Source organism: Lithobates pipiens, unplaced genomic scaffold, assembly GCF_037356315.1.
Source record: "Lithobates pipiens isolate NorthernLeopardFrog02 unplaced genomic scaffold, aLitPip1_a1.2 Scaffold_16, whole genome shotgun sequence".
In the NCBI taxonomy this organism is placed as follows: domain Eukaryota; kingdom Metazoa; phylum Chordata; class Amphibia; order Anura; family Ranidae; genus Lithobates; species Lithobates pipiens.
The window spans coordinates 347,128,965-347,154,687 of NW_027507748.1; the positions used below are offsets into that span (position 1 = coordinate 347,128,965).

Here is a 25,723-nt window from a genome sequence, read left to right on the forward strand (position 1 = left end):
AAACATGCCAGCTTCTATTGAGGTATTACAGCCAGGGCTGGACCAAAAGGGATGGGAGGTGTTGTCAGATGCCCTGGGCCCAGTGTCTTTATGTAGAGGTAGGGGGGCACACTGGGAACTTGAAAGCACATTTTTCTTTAGCTGCCTTGTTGACAAGAGCTGTTATTTGTGTTAGGTGGAGCAGGGGCCATATTAGCTCCTCAAAGGAGGTTTTGCTCTCGGCCTATTTTGGATGGAAAAGAACAGCGGGTGGACGTGTGTTGATTGCACACCTCCTTCTCCGTTCGGGCATCCACCGGAAAGTAAGGGCGGATTCCCCTTCCTCCTTTTTACCTTTATCATGCGACCTATTAAATGATCAGAGGTAGGGAGAAGAAACTGCTATTCCTGGGTGGGGGCCATGCTGAGAGGGTCTGTGAACACAAGAAAGGTGGGGGCAACAGCTCAGCCCCAGAGCTTTCCTCTTCTCCTTAGTGCTACCCCCCCATAGCCACCAAGGACCCCTTAGTTATGCACACCCAAAAAGGCCCCTCTAGTTTCCCTCGTCAATTCCACTGACATGGGTGCCAAATCTGTCTTTTTTGGACTGACACCACAGAAGCAATGGCATTTTTTTCTCCAGTGCAGCCTTTTTCAACCTTTCAACACAGATGAACCCTTGAAATAACCTTCTGGTCTCAGGGAACCCCTGCTAAAAATTACTATCTCAACAACTCATAAGTACATTAGTGTGATGGTCAGTGGGAAGAAAGTTCCTTACACTTGTGGACATTGGGAAGAAATACCTCCTTACAGATAGTTAAAAAGATCAATAGTGTCAGTGGGAACTTATCTGAGAGGTAGGAACTCCTCATTGTTCAAGGAACCCCTAGCAACCTCTAGAGGAACTCTAGGATTCCTTGGAACCCTGGTCGAGAAACCCTGCTCCAGCTGATACCAACACAGCAACAGTTTCCTTTTGTCCACACTGACACTTTTCTACCAATACAGGGACATTTTTTTCCTTCCATTGATACCAATGATGCAGGGACATTTATTCTTTCAGGTGATATCATTAACGCAGGGGTATTTTTGTTCCTTCCAGCGACACCAGGGAAACTTTATCCTCACACTGATGTCCCTGTTAGCCTCATATTTTACTACGGGACAGAATGTTTTGGAACACTGAGTGTGTATCTATCACCTTGCATTCGATTTTATTTTGTTATGTATATCTTTGTGGTGACGTCTAGTGTCAATTTACTGTAACTATAACTTGTTATTTGCATACTTGTAGAGTAGTACAATCCAGTATTTCTTAGGTGTCTAGGTTAGTTTGTTTAGTCCTTAGCTAGACCCCTCCCTTCTACATCTTGTTCCCCCAGTTACTTTCCACCCTTCATAGAAGATCATTGTCCATTTACACTTTCATATCACCAGTTAACACCCATGTACTGCATTTTCACAAGTAAATGTATGTTGGAATAACATGCCTTGCCTTATTGGAGAGTTGAGCTGTCTGTGGAGGGAGCCTTTTCAGCAGGTGATCATACTGGCCAGATAGACCATAGTATAAACTAGGTATGTCTTTGCATGAAGCAGTACTTGACACAGAACACAGAATGTGCATCACTATTACTCTCTTTAGTTCGCTGTGTTGTGCCAGAACCCTTGGCACTCTTTCAGCGCATGCCATTACATGCCTTTCTGTGCTGTACACCACTACTAGCCCTGTCCTCTGCTCTGCCTTGGGGTGCACTTTAGACCTTGTCCCGGCCCTGATTATTGCTAATGCCTTTTTTTTTGGATATTAAAGCTCTGGCTTTTAAGCACTGGCAGTAGCTGAATTGGCTTCCCTCATGCACTCTAGATATTGGTGTATATCGAAAAATATTTTTTAAAGACAAATTAATGCCAAAAGCACAAACCCCCAGCACTCACAATAGATATGACATACAAACAGCAGCACATAGGTGCAGCAAATAGGTGGTGTGGTGATCAGCAGCTGACAACCAACTCAGATGGAAAGCCAGGTGGAGGATAAATCCAATGAGTGAGGGAAGACCACAAGGAGAAGGACATGATCCGCAGCACTTTGTAGAAATCAGATCCACGGAGAATGCCGAAGCTTGCAAAAGGACACATGCCAAAGTGCTGAATCAGTAAAAGTAACAAACTTTAATGAACAAGCAATCCACACTTACACTGAGGCAGGGGAAGAGTAGCATGAAAGAAGATGGGCGAGCCCCAAAACGTGTCCGCCTGAACCCTCTCTCCCTTCCAGACATTGGGATCAGCTCTGTGAGTAAAATGCAGTAACAGACGCAACTGTGGAATGTCATCTGCCCAGACTGGCTCTCCAATATCTGGCTCATCGATCCCTGGAGGTCTTTGTTTGCTGTGTTGGTGGTTGGCACACCTTCTACCATGCTACTTTTCCCCTGCCCCAGTGTAAGTGTGGATAACTTGTTCAGTAAAGTCTGTTACATTTACTGATTGTTTGAGCTTTGGCATCTGTGTTCTTTTAAAATATTTTCTGTAGGTTGCTACATATCCAGCCAAAAATACACTATTTTTTATTCAGTTACCCTCAAACATAAAGGTGTCAGCCTCATCCCTCATCTCTTGATCAGACAGCTGTTTTCCATGTTCATCCTAGGATGAAAAAATAAGTTAGATATATACCGTATATTTATACATCACAATATAAGGCCCAATTTCTCAAGTTTAACATATGTAACCCCTTTCCAAAGCCTTTATATTAAAGGTATTGCCTAGAGTACATGTACCATTGGTTCAGAACTATCGGTATAGAAGAGGAACAAACCAAATCATCTTCCCTAAAAATACATTAACTGGCAGCATACAAGGGAATGTTCTTATTACATTATGACACCTGAGCTTTTCCCTGATTTAAAGGAGAAGTATGGCCAAAGCTCTTTTGGCCACATTTGTCTTTTGGGTCACAGGACTGACCTCAGTTGTGCATTCCTGTGACCCAGGTTCAGCTAACCGTGGGCTAAAGTCTGCTGTCAGCTGATGTCACAGACCCACTCCAGTTTCTGGATGTATCCCAACAATAATGTCGGGATCCACCCAGATGCCTGACTGGCAGCTGGCATAGCTTCTCAGTGCGCCGCAATGAGCCTGAACCAGCTGCTCTCACCCCCTCCACATTGAGCACTGAAGGGGCAGAGCAGAGAGTGGTGACTGCCAGTCACCAATCTCTGTTCCGTAAAAGACAAAGAACTGAGCGATCAGTGGTCATGTGATCACTTAATTTGCAGTCTTAAAGCCAGCAAGGGACAGCTGCAGCATCAGATCAATGCTCCATCCCCATAGGTGAGTATACAAATTCGTTTTTTGTAATCCCACACTTCTCTTTTAACGATGGTGCTGATAAGGATTAGCCACACACAAAAGCTACAATTGAAATCTCTTCATCTGCGAATAACAAAAGCACTAGACTTATAAAAGAATGTTTGTGTTCCTACGAATTTGTAAAGTTATTTATTTATTACAGGTACTTATATAGCACCGTTAATTTACACATTACTTTACATACTGTATTTTTATTTATATACCTATCATACCATTGGGTTTTTATGACTATTTTATGTGTAAATAATATTTTTTTACTAGAATGTGGCGGGTTACACTTTGTTAATGTCTAAAGGCATCGGGAGCAGCATTTACCGCTGAACCCTAGATAAACAGGTAGATACACAACTGAAATACTATGCACTTGGCTGGCTCTATGCAATGCCCCATCCTCTTCATTTGAGTGCTGCTGCACAGGGGATTAACAGGTTGATATGACAAAATAATTATGTATTCATTTAAAAATGCACTTTGATTGCATTGGTTGCTTTAGACCAGGGATATGCAATTAGCGGACCACGAGCTGTTGCAAAACTACAACTCCCATCATGCCTCTGCTTCTGGGAGTCATGCTTGTGGCTGTCAGAGACTTGCTATGCCTCATGGGACTTGTAGTTCTGCAACAGCTGGAGGTCCGCTAATTGCATATCCCTGCTTTATACTATCCCTGCTCGGAATCAGTGCTCACCAAACCAAAATTATCAGAAGGGAGGTGCTCAAGAGCTGAAATTCCTTGTAGTACATCACTACGTTCGTGTTTGTGGCGCGACAATTTGTCTAATGTTAGTATGCAAGACAAGATCCTGGCACATGCCTTTTTGACAAAAATAAGACGATCAGTTCTCCAACAATCGTACCGTGTGTACAAGGCTTAAGGCTCCATTCACACTTGTACAATTCCAAAGTTGGTCGACTTTGGAGTAAAACTTTGAATAGGTGCGACTTGGATGTGACTTGTTCTGCAAAGTTGGACTCACTGTTGCGCCACTGTTGCACCACTGTTGCATGTAAACCATTCAGGTACAGCTTTTGAGGGTTAACATTGAAGTCTATGGCCCTCAAGTTACATGTACGTCAGACCAAAGTAGTGTATGAACTACTTTAGGTTGCACATATATGAACGGTTATCATTGGAAAACATGGGGTATGACTTGTCATGCGACTTTGATGTTCAAAGTCACATGACAAGTGTGAATGGGGTGTTAATTTGGAAGTACTAGATATATAAGCTCTGAAACTTCTTTCACACCTTTGATAGTAACAGGAGATCAATGAAATCTGTGGTCTTCCCTTGCTTGGACTTTATCCAATTCTCTGCCCCCTTTTCTTGTAGTGCTTTCTTCCGCTGTTGTACCACACCTGCAGTAAAATCGTGTACAATTTTGCATGCTCGTTTGAACTTTCTTCCATTGGAGGAGAATCGGTAAATGAAATCAAAATGGTGTGGAAGATTGTGTTCACGTTTCACCACCAGGGAGCTGAGCTCATAAATTGCCGCAATATAATCACTTGGTTTCCTACAATTGGGATATAAAGAAAAGGCTTATTGCGCAACATTTCCTTTTAGCAAGGTATTAATGTAGTAATGTATTACTATGTATTACAATGTATATGTAAATTTTTTTTAAAACATTCTGGAAAAATTAAAGGTATTATTACTCTTGGCAGTCACTATCATAGCTGAATGTGCACTTCAGAAGGGAATCCAACGTCATCAGACTGATTTGTTCAAACATATCCATTGACACTGGGCCTCCTACACACATCCTGCGCCATTTAGCCTGTGGGAAAACAATCAGTGATTAGTGCTAGTCACAAGTGGAATAGTCACCATTGCGTAAAACTACACTGGGGGGTTTATAAAATTGTATGTTCTTGGATATAGGAATAGAACTAGAGTGAAGCTAAACTGGTCTTTAATTCAGGTGCATTACCAAAGTACACAATGCTGATCTGCGGTGGATCACTTTTCAGAGGGCATTTGACAGGCTGCTGGAAGGTATTATACCGCCTCCTTACCATGTGTTTTACCCCCCAAAAGCCCAAACCACCTCCTATTCACTTGAATGGGTTTCTTTCAGTGGGCATGTTAGAGAGTAAAATTCTTGCTGAAAAGCCTGAGAAACTCCACATGTAAGTTGCAGGTTGTTGGAAGGCTGAAGGAGACAAGCCCATCCAATCCTTAAGGCCCCTTTCACACGGGCGGCTGTTCTGCTGCTGTTAAAAGCATGTTTTGTTATTCTGAAATTCAGAGAATCCTAGCACAGCGTTCACTTGCAGTTGTACATTGCGATTAGCTGCGTTTAGCTGTGTTTGGAAAATTCTTGCCATTTCTGATGTGCTTTCTATTGTTTTTCTTTCTTTGTTGCCGCTGCTATCTGCAGGAGAAATAGTACACTATGATTACCTGCAGTTATGTGCAGATAGCTGCAGTAAATCGTTTCTGGATGCAGTCAACTTTATTTTTTCTATCTGCACAAAACCGCATGTAACAAAACCGTCACTAAACGCAGTGTGTGAATGGGGCCATAGGAAAGCATTGTGTGCATTTAGCTGCGGTAGATAACGTCATCTGTCCGCAGCTAAAAGCACAATTCTATCCGCCCGTGTGAAAGGGGCCTAATATACTTGTTAAATTGTATTGGAGGGTATAGGAAGCCTTGTGTTGCTCCACCATTGCAATTGCACATCTAAGTACCTTTTTCCTAATCAATATACAGCTGTCATGACCCAGATCTTTCCCAGCCTGTCTGCAGGGAAACCTAAGCAGGAGGAGCTTCTAGTCCTCTGCTGCTGGTCATATATTTAAAATAAAAAAATTGCCTTTGGATTGGGTAAAAATAAATAAATAATATCAATAAACAGTTTTAAATTATCATACAAATATATTTTTGAAATCAAATCTTTATTATTTTGTGGAAATAACATGATGTGGGTGGATTTCTGCCAGTCACGCCCCTCCAGTTTGTGTCTTAGAATAAGAGGGAGGTGAGGCCTCCATTAATCTACATGTAATATCCCATCCCCATTGTGTTTAGCTGGCTAGTGAGCATAGAGGAGGAGGGATGGAGTGGGCTGTCATTTACCACTGTGTATACACCCACTTGTGGGACTGTATAGTCACATGGGCTGCTCTGATAGGAAGGAAATGCTCAGCATAGAAACTCACTGAAAACTGAGCATGTGCAGAGTTGCCACCACAGCTGCAAAATCCCTAGCTGAATTGGGGAGATGAAAAGAAGATGGAGATAGAGAGCGGTAGGATCAACCAGGTTTAGTGACACTTTAAGGGAGAGTTGTTGGGGGTGGTAAAAACACAGCTGAACTGCATGTTTTCCCAACCGCAAATGCCCTGTAATCAAGCCCTTACAGAAAAAAAAAAAAAAAAAGAGTATAGGTCTTCCAAATTTCGGCACCATCTTGCAAACCGTCGTAGCTATACGTAGGTTCGCAGGATCGGGATAGCAGGTACACGTGAACGCGGGGGTGCCGATGCTCGTGGCCGATGGTCACGATGACCAATGGCCACGAACGCTCGTGAGCAGGAGACACAGAACAGGGACGAGTGTGTGTAAACACACAAATCCCTGTTCTGACCGGAGTGACAGATCGTGTGTTTCTATTAGCTAGGATCCACGATCCATCACTTCCTCTAGGTCAGTCCCCTCCCCCTGCAGTTAGAATCACCTCCCAGGGAGCACAATTAATCCCTTGATCGCCCCCTAGTGTTAACCCCTTCACTGCTACTGACATTTATACAGTAATCAATGCATTTTTATAGCACTGATCGCTGTATAAATGGTCCCAAAAATGTCACAGCATGATAAAAATCGCTGCCATTACTAGTAAAAAAATAAATAATAAAAACGCTATAAATCTAGCCTCTATTTTGTAGACGCTATAACTTTCACGCAAACCACTCAATATACGCTTACTGCAAGTTGTTTTACCAAAAATTTGTAGAAGAATACATATCGGCCTAAACTGAAAAAAAAAATTTGCTTTTTTAAAAAAAAAATGGGGATATTTATTTTAGCAAAAAGTACAAAATATTGTGTTTGTTTCAAAATTGACGCTCTTTTTTTGTTTATAGTGCAAAAAATATACCACCAAAAGAAAGCTCTATTTGTGATAAAAAAAGGATATCAATTTTGTTTGGTTGCAAAGTCGCAATTGTCAGTTAAAGCGACGCAGTGCCGAATCGCAAAAAAATGGCTCGGTCATGCTGCAGCCAAATCTTTCGGTGCTGAAGCGGTTAAATTCAAAGTCCGGAAATTATTATTTTTCAGCTTACCAATCCTCAAATAAGGTGGCTGCATTTGTTTTCTTTCTCTCTTTTTTTTTTGTAAGGATCACATTATGACCCTTGCACCAGTTCTCACTGATCTATCATACTAAAAGCAGTCCCTCAGATGTCCAATGTCATTTGTCAATGTAATTCCAGGAGCATGCATACTCCAGGTTGAGAACCAATGACCTACCACATAGAAAGTTGTGATACTGCAGATATTACGGAAAGTTTGAACTTACATGCATGATATCAGTGCTTTGGTTGAAGATAGTAACATAATTTTTTAGGATATCAAAATGAAATCCAGGGGTTAAAAGACGTCGGTGCCGCCCCCATTTCTCCCCACGACTGAGAAGAAGACCATCTCCTAAATGATAAAACATCACATGAAAAAAAAAATGTGTTTGAGTAAATGCACCTCATTATTCTGCATGCCATTTCATTTATCTGTCTCTCATCATTATTTTATTTATCAATGAGCCTTAGATATCATTCCATAGTACAGATATATATATGATACATATAGTATCTGACAAAAGTGAGTACACCCCTCACACTTTTTTAAAATATTTTATTATATCCTATCATGTGACAATGCTGAAGAAATGACACTTTACTACAATGTAAAGTAGTGAGTATACAACTTGTATAACAGTGTACATTTGCTGTCCCCTCAAAATAACTCAACACACAGCCATTAATGTCTAAACCACTGGCAACAAAAGTAATTACACCCCTAAGTGAAAAATTCCAAATTGGGCCCAAGTTTCTGCAGGAACACCGGGCACACGTACGAGCTTCCCCATATCCTGCTGGGGACGCCTGTACTTGTGTCAGGTGCTCGTGCAGATCCCAACACCTCATCTCCCGGTGTAGACACATGGCGACTCAGTATCAGTAAGTTGAACTTTCAATGGGATGTAAATCTTTTGGGTTAGACCATTTATTCCTTTTCACATCTCTCCCATAATATGGGTTTCCATCTAGACCATAATACTTTTCCTTAAACCTTTTTACATTCTTTACAGATATTTGTAGCATCCACTCCTGATCAGTCCTATTTATAGATGAAACACGCAGAACTTCACATGATGCAGCCTCTATTCCACACATGGCTTTATTAGCATCACATTTGTATCCAATATGGTTTTACTCTATTACATCTATGTACATTGTACACTGTTTTCGTGACGTGATACAATTTGTTTTATACTATGGTTCCATTTATGTGCAATTTTGTTTTTTGCTATTCATGTTGTGTTCTGTTTGCTAAAGGATTATTACCCTTTATGTACTTACCTATTGTTATATGGTTTTATGCCCATGTCAATAAATGTGTCACCATTTATATTTGTGTTATTGCCTGCCTTATTTAAAGTCCCAAAACTTTTAATTTTAGTGCTCAGACCATACGCAGCACACTGCATTAAATTGGTCTGCATGGCTGTTGTTCCAGAAGGAAGCTTCTTTTAAAGACGATGAACAAGAAAGCCCACAAACAATTTGCTGAAGACAAACAGACTAAGGACAAGGATTACTGGAACCATGTCCTGTGGTCTGATGAGACCAAGATAAACGTATTTGGTTCAGGTGGTGCTAAGCGTGGTGCTAAGCGTGTGTGGTGGCAACCAGGTGAGGAGTACAAAGACAAGTGTGTCTTGCCTACAGTCAAGCATTTTGGTGGGAGTGTCCTGGTCTGGGACTGCATGAGTGCTGCCAGCACTGGGGAGCTACAGTTCATTGAGTGAACCATGAATGCCAACATGTACTGTGACATATGGAAGCAGAGCAGGATCCCCTCCCTTTGGAGACTGGGCCGCAGGGCAGTATTCCAACATGATAACCCTATTGAGCACTTGTGGGGCATCCTCAAATGGAAGGTGGAGGAGCGCAAGGTCTCTAACATCCACCAGCTCTGTGATGTCATCATGGAGGAGTGGAAGAGGACTCCAGTGGAAACCTGTGAAGCTCTGGTGAACTCCATGCCCAAGAGGGTAAAGGCAGTGCTGGAAAATAATGATGGCCATACAAAATATTGACATTTTGGGCCCAATTTGGACATTTTCACTTAGGGGTGTACTCACTTTTGTTGCCAGCAGTTTAGACATTGATGCCTGTGTGTTGAGTTATTTTGAGGGGACAGCACATGTACACTGTTATACAAGCTGTACAGTCACTACTTTACATTGTAGCAAAGTGTAATTTCTTCAGTGTTGTCACATGAAAAGATATAATAAATTATTTACAAAAATGTGAGGGGTGTACTCCACTTTTGTGAGATACTGTATATATACAATGCCTTGAAAAAGTATTCATACCCCTTGAAATTTTCCACATTTTGTCATGTTACAACCAAAAACGTAAATGTATTTTATTGGGATTTTATGTGATGGACCAACACAAAGTGGCACATAATTGTAATGTGGAAGGAAAATGATAAATTATTTTAATTTTTTTTTACAAATAGATATAGGAAAAGTGTGGCATGCATTTGTATTCAGTCCCCTTTACTCTGATAACCATAACTAAAACCTAGTGGAACCAATTGCCTTCAGAAGTCATTAGTTAATAGTCCACCTGTGTGTAATTTAATTTCAGTATGAATACAGATGTTCTGAGAAGCCCTCAGAGGTTTGTTAGAGAGCCTTAGTGAACAAACAGAATCATGAAGGCCAAGGAAAATACCAGACAGGTCAAGGATAAAGTTGTATAGAAGTTTAAAGCAGGGTTAGGTAATAAAAAAATATCCCAAGCTTTAACACATCTCGTGGAGACCTGTTCAATCCATCATCCGAAAATGAAAAGAGTATGGCACAACTGCAAACCTACCAAGACACGGCCATCCACCTAAATTGACAGGCCGGGCAAGGAGAGCATTAACCTGAGAAGCAGCCAAGAGACCCATGGTAACTCTGGAGGAGCTGCAGAGATCCACAGCTCAGCTGGGAGAATCTGCCCACGAAACAACTATTAGTCGCACATGTCACAAATCTGGCCTTTATGGAAGAGTGTCAAGAAGAAAGCCATAAGAAGTCCTGTTTGCAGTTTGTGAGAAGCCCTGTGGGGGACATAAAAAACATGTGGAAGAAGGTGCTCCGATGAGACCAAAATTGACCTCTTTAACCTAAAAGCAAAACGCTGTGTGGCGGAAAACTAACACTACACATCACCTTGAACACACCATCCCCACTGTGAAACATGGTGGTGACAGCATCATGTTGTAGGGATGCTTTTCTTCAGCAGGGACAGGGAAGCTGATCAGAGTTGATGGGGAGATGGATGGAGCCAAATACAGGGCAGTCTTAGAAGAAAACCTGTTAGAGTCTGCAAAAGACTTGAGACTGGGGCAGAGGTTCAGCTTCCAGCAGGACAACGACCCTAAACATACAGCCAGAGCTACAATGGAATGGTTTAGATCAAAGCATATTCATGTGTTAGAATGGTCCAGCCAAAGTCCAGACCTAAATCCAATTGAGAATCTGTGGCAAGACTTGAAAATTACTGTTCACAGACACTCTCCATCAAATCTGACTGAGCTGGAGCTATTTTGAAAAAACAATGGGAAAAAATTTTACTCTCTAGATGTGCAAAGCTGGTAGAGATATTCCCAAACAGACTTGCAACTGTAATTGCAGTGAAAGGAGGTTCTACAAAGTATTGACTCGGGGGAGTTGAATACAAATGCACACCACACTTTTCACATATTTGTAAAAACAATTGAAAACCATTTATCATTTTCCTTCCACTTCACAATTATGTACCACTTTGTGTTGGTCTATCACATAAAATCCCAATAAAATACATTTACGTTTCTGGTTGTAACATGACAAAATGTGGAAAATTTCAAGGCGCAGTAATACTTTTTGAAAGCACTGTATATATATATATATATATATATATATATATATATATATATATATATATACACACACACACACACACACACACATACACACCCACACACATTATTCTAAAAGAAAAAAATATAATTGAAAACTTACCTAGCCAGGGTCTTAGAAAGCCATAGAACAGTTCATCTTTTGGGGCAATGAGAGCTGAAAAATAGGAATAACAGACCTCTGTAAGTGTCTATTGCATACCAATAAAGTTAACAAGTCATTCAAATTTGTATAGCTTCTGCTCAGCAATGAGGCATTACTGCAAAAGTAGTATATGCTCATTGATTATTTATTAAATGTACTAAGTACATAACTCATGAACAAGTCAGTTTGCTTCAATAGGAAGGGCCTAAATAGTGGACTGTTCAAATTTTCAGTGCATGTTATAGAATACTTGCTATGGGAGGTAGAAAGAGCACAAGAGGCAGATGTATCATTTGTATTATTACAGAGGATGTATGGAAGGAGTTATAAAAAGTGTTGGGAGGTCTAGCGAAGTAGATGTCAGCTACCAAAAGTAGTAGACTAAAGAGAAACCTCTTGGTACTCAGACATTATGGTGTGAATTGTGTGTTTTACAATTACAAATCTGTATTACAATTATATCTTTGTAATTTGGGGTACCAATTATAAATAGTAATCACATGCAGTCATGTTGTGGAAGAATGGGTCAGCTGTGAGGTATTTGAATCAAAGTGGCCAGGGCACATCAATATACAAAACATACACGATAAACAAGCAAGTATTATGATGCAAGCAGATACTAAAAAAGAAAAAACATAACAAATGTTGCATATGAGTTGATAAGCAGCAGAAAGCCTGATATTTGGTATTTACAAGTTAAAAACTGTTATTTTTTTTTGCTAGAAAATGACTTAGAAATATATACCGTATTTATCGGCGTATAACACGCACCCCAAGTTTAGGCGGGAATTTTAAGGAAAAAAATTTTAGTAGGGAAGTTTAAGGAAAAAAAATGTACATTTAAATGCCCATCAATGCATCCTTATCAGTGTCCATCTGCAGCCTTGTCCATCATTGCAGCCTGGCCCAGTGTCCAACTGCAGCCATGCCCAGTGCCTTTGCAGCACTGCCCAGTGTCTTTCAGGCATTGCTAGTCTCTTTGCAGCATTTAAAATTGGCGCCGATCTCCACTGACTGTGAGAGGAGAGGAGCGAGCACCGCGACATACAGAAAGCTGATTGTACTTAGGCTAGACTCGGCTCTGCTCACAGTCAGGGGCGGTACTGCGAGTGGAGCCGAGTCTAGCCGAAGTACACTCGGCATTCTGTTTCTGCTGATGTTGGTGCTAGCACATAGCACTTTCAAATGTGAGTGGGCATTGTTTTTCTAACCTGCATTAGCTCCTGCTATTAAGCTTGTATGCTATAATTGTTCCTTTGTTGTGTCTCCTATGTTTTTTCTTTGAGCATGATTGCCTGAAGTATAACAAAGAATAAGGAATTATCATCACCTGTGTTGCTGGTGTAGAGATATCTACCAACCTTGAGTTTTTTTTTACAAAAAGTGCTGGTGAGTGTGAACACCCCACATATATTTTTGGGTGATTTGAAACTCTTATCACCTTTAGAACTGCATCTCTCACAATATTTTTGAACACTTTCACGTTTTATCACGGTGCTTTGATTTTTTTTATTAGATTTTTTCTTGATTGTATATTCTTTTGAAGCTGATTGTTAATCATGTTTTAGTTATATTCTATATATAATCAGAGGTATTAGATTCCCAATTGGATTTTAGTAGAGTATTATATGTATCTTTTGGAGGTAGAGCCACACCCTTTTTATACAGCCTTATAGTAGAATATGAATGCCAATCTGACCCACTAGCGAATCTAAAATGAATGTTCCTGAAACAAAACTTTCAAAGTTGAAAATAAAATTTTAACAAATGTATTTTTTTAGAGTATGGCCAGTTTAAAGATAGAGCTCCTACTCTGCATACTTGTTGTGGATCAGTGAGAGTATTGAAGCTAAGGCTCGGTTCACACCATCGCCGCATCCGTCGCACAGCAGGGTTCGGTGTGTGCTGCTTTCAAGTCCGATTTCAGCCAAAATTTGGGCTAAATTCGGACCTGAAACGGACCAAAAAAGGCACATGTTTTTCCTACAAAACATACCAGGCCTGCTGTGGAGATATGTGAACCGGCTCCATAGAGAGCCAGTCACATTCTCCTGCTATGCGAAATTGGATGCGGGAAAAACCTGCATTCAATTCGCACTCGTGTGAACCCAGCTTAACTGAACAGAATGACAGTCAGTGAACTAGTATTTTATAAAGTACAGGTTTCCTTTAGGGTACATTCACATCAATCGCAGCGGCTGGTTTGCATTGCAGTGCTGCGCTTTACACTGTTAACAGTTTTTTTTAAAACTTTATTGAAATCTCAAAAGTACAAAAAAGTATCGCACACAGCACTTTTTTTTTTTTCCCTTGTCTTGTGGTGGGGGTAGCCTAAACACAGCCCAACAATGCCCAACACAGTGCCACCCCACAATCTACCCTCAAGGTGGATCTCCGTCAAGTCTCATTACAAAATTTAGTTATGGAAACTAAAGATGAGGGAAAAACACACTGATCTCCATGTCATCATGCATTCAATTAAGGGACAATATGTGGAAGGTATGTAGCAAAGTAGAGGATGTCCTGATCTGATTTATTTTCACTTTATTTACACCTTTGGCAGCAGAGGTAAAAGTGCAAAAGTAAGGGTGAAGCTAAGAGTAAGTAGGTGTCGCGCAGTGCAGCATAAGCACTACCTGCAATTTGCAGGAATTTGTATTTTGCACTGTAAGCACAACTAAGCACACTTGTAATATTTTTCATGCAAGTGCATTGCAATGTATTCTACTAGCATGAATGTCTGTTCAGTATGCGCACCAGCTGGAAAAAGTCAAAGCACATAAACTGAAGCAGGTGACAGTGACACAGGAGACTTGAATAAAAATTGTCTACCTGGAACCTGCAGGACTGACTTAATGCTAGTGGGGTGGAAAAGCCTGATGATAGGATAGTAAAGGCTAAACCACCAGGAGCAGGCGTAGACATATTTCTTCACCAGATCATTTGCCACCAGTAATCCTTCTTCTGTACCCTTGATCTAGATTGGTGAGAAGTAACAGTAAGATCGATAGCAGCCATGCATGCGCATTTAAAGTATATGGAAACCCAATTTCTAAAATCTCATATAAACCTTAAAAGGGTTGTAAACCCTCGTTTAACAAACATAACATACTTACCTCCACTGTGCAGTTCGTTTTGCACAGAGTGGCCCCATCATCGTCTTCTGGGGTCCCCCAACAGCACTCGCGACTCTTCCCCACATCGGTAAAACCCCTAGGAGAAGAGCTCTCCCTCGAGGTTCCTGAGTCCAGCATTTGCGTCCATAGACACAGAATGCCAGACTCGGCCCCGCCCCCGGCGCCTACGTCATTGGATTTGATTGACAGCAGCGGTACAATGGCTGCACTGCTATCAATCTATCTAATCAAGAGCCGAGAACCCCGGCCACAGAGGTAGGGGGAACGAATGGGCTCAAATGAGTAAAATAAAACTGGAGGGGGGGGGGGTCAGTGTCAGAAGTTTTTTCACCCTAATGCATAGGATGCATTAAAGTGGTGTTCTACCCTAAAAAAAAATTGAAAAGCCAGCAGATACACATATTGCAGCTTCCAGCTTTTAACAAACAGACACTTACCTGTCCTGGAGTCCAGCGGTGTCGGCATGCTTCCATCAGCTGTCGGGTGCTGCTGCTGCCGCCATTGCAGGTATGGGTACCTGGCAATGTAGCCATACGGCTTCATGTCGGGAACCCTACTGCACATGCGCGAGGCCACGCTCCTCTCTCCTACTGGGAGGGAGAGGAGGAGGGAACCCCGCGGTGATGTCACGGGCCGCGGCCCGGACACCCGGAAGTAGGATACCCTCCCTCCGAAAGGTGCCAATTGTGGCACTGGAGGGGTACAGGAGACAAATGAGCAGAAGTTCCACTTCTGCATGGAACTCCGCTTTAAGGCGAAAAAACACAAGTGTTTACAACCCCTTTAACATGTTAAAATAATTTCAAAAGTTATTTTCAGTCTTTTAATATTTGCAGCTGTCAATAAAATAATACCTGGTGATTGTGACATGAAGGCCTGTGGCAGGCACTTTCATTTATAGGGTGAGAACTTTTTCCCAGTCTTCCAATTGTTCTCCTGCATTGTTACCCTTTCACATGCTTTCCCAATAGGGGCTAGAAGCAGCCATGCCAAAACACAGCGATGTTGACTAAAACTGGAAAGTGCAAAATCTGGTGCAGGTTGTGCATGGTAGCCAATCAGCTTCTAACTTCAGCTTGTTCAACCTTTGACAAAAAACCTGGAAGCTGGTTGGTTTCTATGCTAAGCTGCACCAGATTTTGCTCTCCCCAGTTTTAGTAAATCACCCCATTGTATTGGCATGTTCCACTGTTGTCACCATAAAAAAAAAAACATCTTGAGAGATGTCATCCAGCCTTTATTGGAGTGTATGCATGTAGAGAGAACATGGCCGTAACAAGGCTGCGGGAGATAAGCAGTGTTGATATGTAATAAAGAATGAAAAATGGTAAAACCAGTATTTAGAAAAAAAAATGAGTTTATGATAACCAGTGCTTTGGCAAAGTAAATGTCATTCGGGCAGGGTTTACATGTACTATAAGAGGTCCGCAGATCCAGAAAGTTGAGCATATTTATAAACCCTAGTGGATGTCTTGTTTATATGCCAGCCAATGAGATTCCATCTGTAATTTTTTACAGACGTGCTTCCCATGTGGCTTTCAGCTGTCTTTCATATAGAATAATTATTTAAAACAGTAAATAGAACTCATAGCTATTAGTACGGTATGTTCTAGCAGAAAATATTTGTTATACAACTGTACATAGACAATTTTAAAATGGCTTTTCAAATACAGTTACACATAGCATACATTCCCTCTTATTATCTGTCACTTTGCACAAAATACATGAAAGCAATAACTTACAGCGATCTTCTGAACTCCACTTACTTCTAGGTCCTGCCAGATGCCCTGCTGCATTCATAACACAGAAGGTCGGCAGCTCAGCATGACATCACTTCTCCGCCTCTCCACCTCATCCAATCAGAGAATGCTTTGCATTCATTTATTTCATTTATTAATCATTCATTTGCAAGGAGACACTGTGGTACTGGAATCCTTTCTGGATGTTTGCCAAATGTTCTGAGATCCACACCCTTAGCAGCCGCTTGGTGTGTCCCATATAAAACATCCCTCAAAGGCACCATAATAAGTAAACCACATAAGACATATTGCACGTCATGAATTTCCTAATCTAAAACCATTCCCCTTCTCTATTTACAATACTTGTAACCCCCCCCCCCCCTTCAGTACTTGGCAGCACTCCTCCTAAATGTTTATCTCTGCAGAGAATATGTTAATATTTCACAAATATCTGTTCTATGCCCCTAGCAGTTGCAGGAGAATGCAACATATAGTTTCTGCATATATATTGCTTCCATAAATTTTTGAAATAATTTATACATTTTTGTTTATTTATATTTTTATGTTTGTGTATTTATGTATTTAAGACCGGGCCACCGCCTGTAAAAGAGCTAGAAGAAGGGGCGGTGTCCCGGCAGAAGAACTGAAGAGGGGGACTAGACCCCCGAAGTCGGAAGAAGGGCGGCGGCGAGGAAGAAAGCCGGGCTCCTCCGCTAGTAAAAGAGCTACAAGAAGATAGCGGAGGAGTCCGGTGAGAAGACCCCGAAGACGGAAGACCCCCGGAGCTGTGCAATAAACTATTTTAACCCTTGTGTGTTGTGTTTTTTTTTGTATTTTATTTTACAGGTGAATGGGTAGGGGTACATTGTACCCCAAACTCATTCACATAGGGTGGGGGCCGGTATCCGGGGGCCCCCTTATTAAAGGGGGCTCCCGGATTCCGATAAGCCCCCCGCCCGCAGACCCCGACAACCAACGGCCAGGGTTGTCGGGAAGAGGCCCTTGTCCTCATCAACATGGGGACAAGGTGCTTTGGGGTGGGGGGGCCGCGTGGCCCCCCTTCCCCAAGGCACCCCCCATGTTGAGGGCACTCGGCCTGGTACGGCTCAGGAGGGAGGGGGGGCGCTCGCTCGCCCCCCCCTTTCCAGGCCGGCCGGGTAGCGTGCTCGGACAAGGGTCTGATGTGGACCTGGGGGGACCCCCACGCCGTTTTTTTTCGGCGTTGGGGTTCCCCTTTAAGTCCATACCAGGCGGCGGGGCCAGCGACGTATCCTTCGCGGGCCCCGCCTACCTGGAGACGCGCTCGAAATGAGCGGACTTTCCTCCGCGTGTGTGGGCGAGTCCGTTCATTTCAAAAGTAGGGCGGATAGTACGGCGGACTTAGTACGCCATATTAGTCCACTGAAAAAGTGCCGTGTGTGGGCAAGAAGCCCGTTCGGAAAGTCCGACAGACATTCTGGCGGGAAGTCCGGCTACGTGTGTACGCGGCTTAAGAGCTGAGCAGCCGCAGCACTTTACAGATCTCTACGTCAAACACTGACACTAGGGAAGAAAGATAGCAGCCGCTAAGCCGGGAACTCTAGAGCATGCGGCTGGGTGCAAGATAGTGTACCTCCACCCCGAAAATGAAAAAACAGTCCCTCAGTTCCCACCTCCTGGGCCCCTCTATTGAACTGATGGGGCCCAGAAAAATATATTTATTCACCCCCAAAGCAAGAAGGAGCTTGGGAAAGAGCAGTACAAGGGGACAGGTAAAGTGCAGGGGCCCCCCATGCACCTGGGGCTCCTGGGCAGAGACCGCTGATTAAGATGACCCTGCCCGCACCCCCAATCCATGGCCGCTCTGAGAGGCATCTCTCCTTCCCTCTCGCCTCCTGCAGCTTCTCCCTGCACAAGTCTCTGTGATCTGCCAGGTTGGAGATCACGGCAGGGAGCCATGTGGGTGGGGGTGAAGTTGGGGCTTGGGGAGGACTTAGTAAACATGTGTTTACCAACCCCTCCCCTGTACAATGGATATAGGCAGAAATTGCTCCTATATCCACTGACAGCTGATCATTGTAACCGCGAGTGTTACAATGTATCAGACTGTCATTTCATGAATGAATGGAATCCCTATTCCATTCATTCACGTAAAGTGCTACAGAGAAAGGGAAATCTTCAGTCCCTTTCTCTGTCTCAAAAATAGAGATATGGGGGTCTTTTAGACCTCTGATATCTCACCAAAGACCCCCCACCCCCCCAAAAAAAAAAATAATAGTAAAAAAGTTAAAAATAACTGTAAAAAAAATTTAAAAAGTAAAAAAAATGTTTTAAAGAACACAAACGTTGTAAGACTCCCCAGGCCCACCAGCACTCCCCCCTCCACAGTGACGCCCCCCACAGTTTAGTAAAAATGTAGCTTTAGTAAATCAACCGCAAAGTTGCAGGTTTCCAACGGGTCTGCTCCAGATGTAAACTTTTGAGCACACATTAGTATTTACAGTGAAAATTAGAATATTACATCAATTTTTCCCTGAAGTCCACTGAATACAATTTAGGAATATATGACACTGAACGAATAAAAAGTTAATGTATAAAACTTTGCTTATTTGAAGGAATGATACCTCAATATTCTGACTGGGACCCGTGCAGAACATTTTGATATATAAAAGATATGGCTTCAGTATAGAAAATGCTGCTTATTGTCAACCTAGGTCAGTCTACCTTTGCCTAAGATGTGAACTTTGGGTAACGTATCTAACCAAGGAAGTCTTCAGTTTTTTTCTTTTATTGTTTTTATAATCATAGCTGGAATATTCACAAACGAACAACACCTGTAAACATCATTATTGAGCTTAATTTAAGTTTAAAAACAATAAATTTACTGTGGGTGAAACCGTGATACATCTTCGGGACTTTGATACAATACCTGAAGCTGCTACCATTGGTTTAACTGTGTCCGGATGAACAAGCGAGATTATAGGCAAGGTTGGTCCAAACCATGACTTCAGAGTGTAGGTAAATTCTGTGACTAGCTTGCTGACTTCATTCATACCCTCTTCATTTGGCATAATCTAAAAGCAATGATATGGCACAAAGCAAGGTTATACTGCAGAGGAGTGAAAATGGGTTAGCGTGCAAGCATATTATCAGCATTAATAAGCAGTGTAAGGCCAGTGATAAGGTCAGGTGGTCCCTACTTATGCCCTTTATGTACACATATTTTTCCCTAGATGTTATAATATGGACTGATGGTCCCCTAAGACTACTTTACATCATTATAATACAGAGCTGTGAAACCTGTAGACCAGGACTCCAAAAGGGTTCTAAAACCAAATATCAAGGTCCCCAGTTTATCAATTTATTACTGTTAACGTGGATATGTCAGTCATTTATAAAAGTAAAGGTCCTGGTTAATACCAGGCACTACAAGATATTTGGGATTACCACTGTCATTCAAAAATATTCTGGGGATAATTTACCAGTAGAGCATGTGCATTTTGTAAATTGAATTTTCACTTTGCTTACTGAGTGAGGTACACTGATATTCACTTTTGAATACCCAATCATGTGCAAGGAAAATTAAAAAAAAATAGGATTTTTGTTAATGCATAATTGGTCGGCTACAATGTGTGCGAGGCAGGGGTGGTGGCGGAGGTGGGAATGGAGGAAATTATACAGAAAAATTTATGAAGGAAAGAGACCTGGGGCTACTTAGAAAAATCTACTACTAACAAAAAAAAAAATACAACTAAGACTTTATTTCTCTTGATTTTACTAAAGTTTAAAGAAATGGAGAAAAGCGTCCGTCATGCATTCTAGGTGGGGAATTTCATTGTAATGAAAGCTTTAAAATTAAACAGGAATTCCAGGTAGGGTGGTGACATCACGCTCTCTATCTTGTCCAATCAAAGAATGCTTTGCATTCTTTCAGCAAATGCAAAGTGTTCTCTGAATAAAGCCTGTGCCTAGCGCCCTCCGGTGTTCACAATGCAGCAGGGCAGCCACTTAACATGGGACCCAGAAGCAAATGGAGATCACTTCAGTACTGCACTACCTTAGTGATTTCCAGCTTCCTGGAGCATCGGCCTGGTATGATATATACATATTTACTTTGGGGCACGCTGAAGCAATGTAATTATGTATAAAATATCCATACCTGGAATTCCTCTTTATCAAACTAAAAAGGCTGCCCAGAGCATGGAATTTTTAATGGGAGGGCAAAAAGCATTAAAAACAGTGTTTTAAACCCAGATGGATAAGTCGATTGAGGCAGAATCAGCTTGTAAGGCAGTAGCTGTGGGTAGATAGATAGTATTATACCACTAGTATACTGTAGGTAATGTCCTGCAGTGTTTCTCATGTGCAATCCTTGACGTCCCCTTGTTATATACTGAATACAGAGCTGCATGAATTTGTGCTGTGTGACACCTTAAGGCAGTCCGTTGAAATAAATGGGCTGCCAATGCACCTAAACATCCTAAAAATCGGATGTGCCACAACATGTTTAACACACCACAAGACACTATACCATGCTGAAATGCATGCATGTTGCCTTATTGAGCTGGGGTACTATTCAATATGAATGGCACCACAATGCGTCAAAGTATGTAATCTGCACTGCAAAACCATGCATTCCTGCAACGCAAGTAAATAGGTCCTTACTGTTTTTGTGTTTGTTTTTATTATACAGACATTTTTTTTGTTTTGTTTTGTAAGGATTTGCAGACATTTTGCTAAAAATTCTTTTGTGGGTCCCACAGTAACTTTCTTATTTGGGTCCTCAAATTAAGAAGTTTAAGAATCCCTGCACTAAACTAAGTAAAAATGCACTATGCAAAATTTAAAGTATACCCCTTTAGTAAATTAACCCCGCTGTGTACATCTCTAAAAGTAGTTTTTACTGCTAACTGCCTTTCCTTTTTTCTACAAAATGAACACTGCATGAAAACACACATTCTAAAATAGTTTAATGGCAGATCACCTAAAAATGTGTGTAAAACGCACATAAAAATACAATGCAGAAAACTGCACTGTACTGACGGGGCCTTAGATAGGTGTCTTGTAATTTGTAAGAGCTATAGTGTACCGCAAGGAACAGTTGAGGAGGGAACAACACCCCGGGGTGCCATGGTGAAAGCTTAGGAACAGCAAGATGCAGATACAATTGCAGGTGCTGAAGAAGATGAATGCAAAAGAGCAAAAAGGTGACTTCATAAAGGTAGACAATAAAAGAAATAAGAGAAAATAAGAAGAAAATAAAATAATATGATTTTAAAGTGACTCTATACTTACCTTTAGGTACAAAGGAACTAGCAATTCAATGCTAGCTAGCATGCTTTAATAATTCTGCCATGTTTCTATTGGGATCCACACAAACCCAGAGTGCTCTATTATGCAAATCTTGACTTGACTTATGGTTTCCCTCTTTCTTCTTCAGTGGAATGAATAATCAGTGTCTGCCTCCTTTATCAAAAGTTATGCTTGGAGCTAGAGAGGGATGAAGCTAAACACCCACTTTCTAAATTGAGATTCTGACATGTGACCCTGAGAATTTATCATTGGCTGGAGTTCCGGTCTGTCCCTGAAGACTGTTAATCTAAAAATATCAACATTAGGATGATGACAATAAAGATATCCCCTAAGGGTGGGGCTTTAAAGGCACAGAATGTAACAACAATTTTCTAAAAATTGAATTGTAATGAAAAAAGAAAAGTATAATACAAAATTGAATACATATAAAAACAGAACTAGACATACTAAACTAACATAGCAAACAACAGCATTATATCATATATGTGAAATGACGCAAAACTAAAAATTTTGTCAATGGGTATAGTAGGTTGCATATACCAATGCATATACTAATGCAACCTACTATACCCATTAACAACATTTTTTGTTTCATGTAATTTCACATACATGATATAGTGCTGTCGTTTGCTACATTTTAGTTTAGTGTCTCTAGTTCTAATTGTTTTTATACAAATTGTATTAAATTTTGTATTATACTTTTCTTTTTTTTATTAAAATACATTTTTTAGAAAATTGTTGTTACATTCTGTGCCTTTAAAGTCCCACCATTAGGGTATATCCTTATTTTCATATACTAGAGCAGTGATGGCAAACCTTGGCACTCCAGATGTTTTGGAACTACATTTCCCATAATGCCCATGCACTCTTCAATGTGGTTGAGCAGCATGGGAAATGTAGTTCCAAAACATCTGGGGTGCCAAGGTTTGCCATCACTGTACTAGAGGGATGTTGACTGTTTTTTAGCAGATTCATATTACCTCCTTATTATTCATATTCATCATTAGGATGATGGCCACATTTGTTCTTTGTTTTATCATTGATTATGACATAGATAATCCAGAAAAGCATGCAGCACTCCATTTGATTTTTTTTTTTTTTTTTTTGCTGGAATGTCTGTTGGTAAACGGGAAGATCCAGGGATGTGTATGTACATACATATATGCACTGCAAAGTCAGAGCTGTGATCCCAAAAGAAGTCACCAAACATCATATTACCTTGGGGAACAAAGAAGTTTGAATGGTGTAAATATCTGGTAGCTATATATAGCTACAAGCCATGAGCATCAAGCTATTCTGTTCTATTTTGTCTCTTTCCTTAGAGAAAACAGACAACCATATCGCCCGATTCACCAGAAGCAGACTGTGTGTTAAGTTAAAGTGGACCTATAGCCCTTTTTAATGCATTATATATACATATGAAAGAAAAAAAGTCTGTATAATTGAAAACAATAGGCTTTCTGCAACCTCTAATGATGTCAAACACCCATAAAGCAGTAGCTAGTCAAAGATCACGCCATCCTTGTTCAGGCTGTAAATGACACGATGGAGATCAGAGATTTTTTTTTTACTAATGGCAAGAAAGAAAAAGCCTGTATATGTTATACTGTTATAAATATAAAAAGACTTCAATTGCGCAACCTAAATTAAATAAACTAGTGAGCAATCATGCTACAAACTTCAATATGTGAACAAATAAAACAGTGACTAAATAATTGTGCTACTCAATAAAATAAATGTATCTCTAGATATACAAAAAAATAAACAAATAAATATATAAATTGATCTATTACACACTAGTGTCCACTGTCCAAAAATGTTCTTGATATAGACAAATCACTCTCAGTGAGAGTCAATGTAAGTTGACACAATGAATCGACGGAGTTTCCAGCTTCAGAAAACCCTTAGTGATATAGTAAAAAGTAGCCATATAGTAGCAAAATAGTAGAAGTTCTTTTTTTCACTTCAGATGAAAGCACCACATTTGTTCCAATGAATACAAGCCAAAACAATAAAGGGTATAATCAGGTGGGCTGCTTACCAGATCCAAAGATCACATAGGCGTGTATAAGGGTAGACCCACCACACTGGACGATGTTTCCTTCCGATTCCTCGGTAAAGGTTGTCCACTCAGGTGTACAGCGATCTCTCCCTGCTCAGTGTCGGTTAATACATCGCACACAGCATTTCCTCTGCTTCAGTGACTATGAGCACGCCACAATCCCTCTCCATCCACCGTATAGGGCAAAGAAAAAAATATATAGTGCAATATTGCTTTCCACTAAGAAATTTCTTTATTAAAAATTGGAGGAAAGTCCACATATGGTTGACATTCAAAAAAGGGTATGTAAAAAAGGCAACCCCATATTTAAAAAAAAAAGTGGTGTATCGATATAAATATTGCAGCTACTACTGCTGGCTGCACCGTACATCTAGTCCTTGGCTCCACCCGACGCGTTTCTCCATATAAGGCTTCCACTGGGAAAGGAGACCAGGAGCTAATTAGAAATGTCTACTTTGTTCATGTATTGAAGTTTGTAGCATGATTGCTCACTGGTTTATTTAATTTAGGTTGCGCAATTGAAATCTTTTTATATCTATATACAAGCCGCATATTCAGGTTTTTTTTTGTTGCAGCACCTCCCTTTTTACTTTTGATGGTGTTTTTAGCCTTTATTGGTTTTCTGAGTGCTAAATCACTCATATATATAATTAGCACACATGCACATGTTTGATCAATGGTTGTTGGTTAGCGCGGATATTCTCCTTTAAATATGTTATACTGTTCTCTTGTCTGTTGTTGACAGATTCAGTAGAATGCTTTTGAATGTCTACAGTTAAAGTGATTCTTTCAATTTATGACAATGGTAGCGGCCATTGCTGACCTCTCCATTAGCTCCTGAGATGTCATGCTGATGCTTTGCCTTCAATGCTTTCTGAGTCTCTGGTCTATAACAAATATAAAGAAAACTCTGAAACTTTCTGACACTGATTTATAGCATGCTTGTTCCAGGTATGTGACTATTGAAGCCAGACGCATTCAAGCAACTAGCATTTTCAAAAGAATATGAGCAAATGCAGCAGAGTCACTGCACATAGTTAACTAGGCTAACTTTCTGAATATATTAGGCTCCTTGCACACTAGGTGTTTAGATCAATGTGGGTCCAATCCCTGAACTTTAGTGTGCCAGGGAGGCACAGGTGCAGCATCCAGCTCCACTGCCTGCAGCCTGTCAAAAGTTAATGCGGTTGCAACCGATAGGGGATGAGCGCTGTAGCGGCTGGTACTCATGTTTGGGGCCCTACACGTTCAGTAATATATGCCTGGTGCACAGGTATTCTGTACCTCGCAGGGACTCTAACATGCTAAGGTTTGACACACACAGAATAAATGCCTAGTATGCAAATAACTTTTACAGAGACTTCTTAAAAAGGTTATATTGAAAGCTAAAAAAATTACAGATTATCTGTAACTTCCAGTGATATCTACAACATTGTTCTTCTCTAGAAAGTATACTGGTATACAATGAGAAGACCATGTTATTGTATTTGTGACCCCAAAAAGTATATGTAATAATTTGCTTCACTGCACTACATGCTGATGAAATAGCTGATCTCACACTTTACACAACTGCTCATTTCATTTTTTCATCTGATTTTATGTTCCTTTACAATTGTTACCCTTTTATATTCTATTATGATGGCAGGAAACAAAAAAAAAAAAACAGAACTACTACATCTGTAGAATCCATGGTAATGCTGAAGAATTTTAGCAGCGGCCAACCTCAAAGCCAAAATATAATTGTACATATTATCAAACTCTAATGCTACCCATGTGGTAAAGTTACTTTTTTCTCCAGA

The 25,723-nt window shown here is 40.8% G+C and overlaps 1 protein-coding gene across 4 annotated transcripts in view; it reads right to left on the reverse strand.

The window, feature by feature from the left end:
* LOC143982822 (ultra-long-chain fatty acid omega-hydroxylase-like) overlaps positions 1–25,723 on the reverse strand; it is a 103,048-nt gene that overhangs the window by 46,625 nt on the left and 30,700 nt on the right. The window contains exons 1-7 of one of the 4 annotated variants that reach the window (XM_077481846.1): positions 23,904–24,073; positions 19,479–19,623; positions 11,653–11,706; positions 7,891–8,018; positions 5,020–5,141; positions 4,610–4,877; positions 2,568–2,634 (exon numbers count right to left, since the gene is read on the reverse strand). In XM_077481846.1, the coding sequence (XP_077337972.1) occupies positions 2,568–2,634; positions 4,610–4,877; positions 5,020–5,141; positions 7,891–8,018; positions 11,653–11,706; positions 19,479–19,620 (781 nt within the window). In that variant the 5' untranslated portion in view covers positions 19,621–19,623; positions 23,904–24,073. Of the gene's footprint in view, positions 1–2,567; positions 2,635–4,609; positions 4,878–5,019; positions 5,142–7,890; positions 8,019–11,652; positions 11,707–14,526; positions 14,672–19,478; positions 19,624–21,844; positions 21,991–23,903; positions 24,074–25,723 lie in introns of those variants that run through there. The other 3 variants (XM_077481845.1, XM_077481844.1, XM_077481843.1) reach the window with 3 other exon arrangements.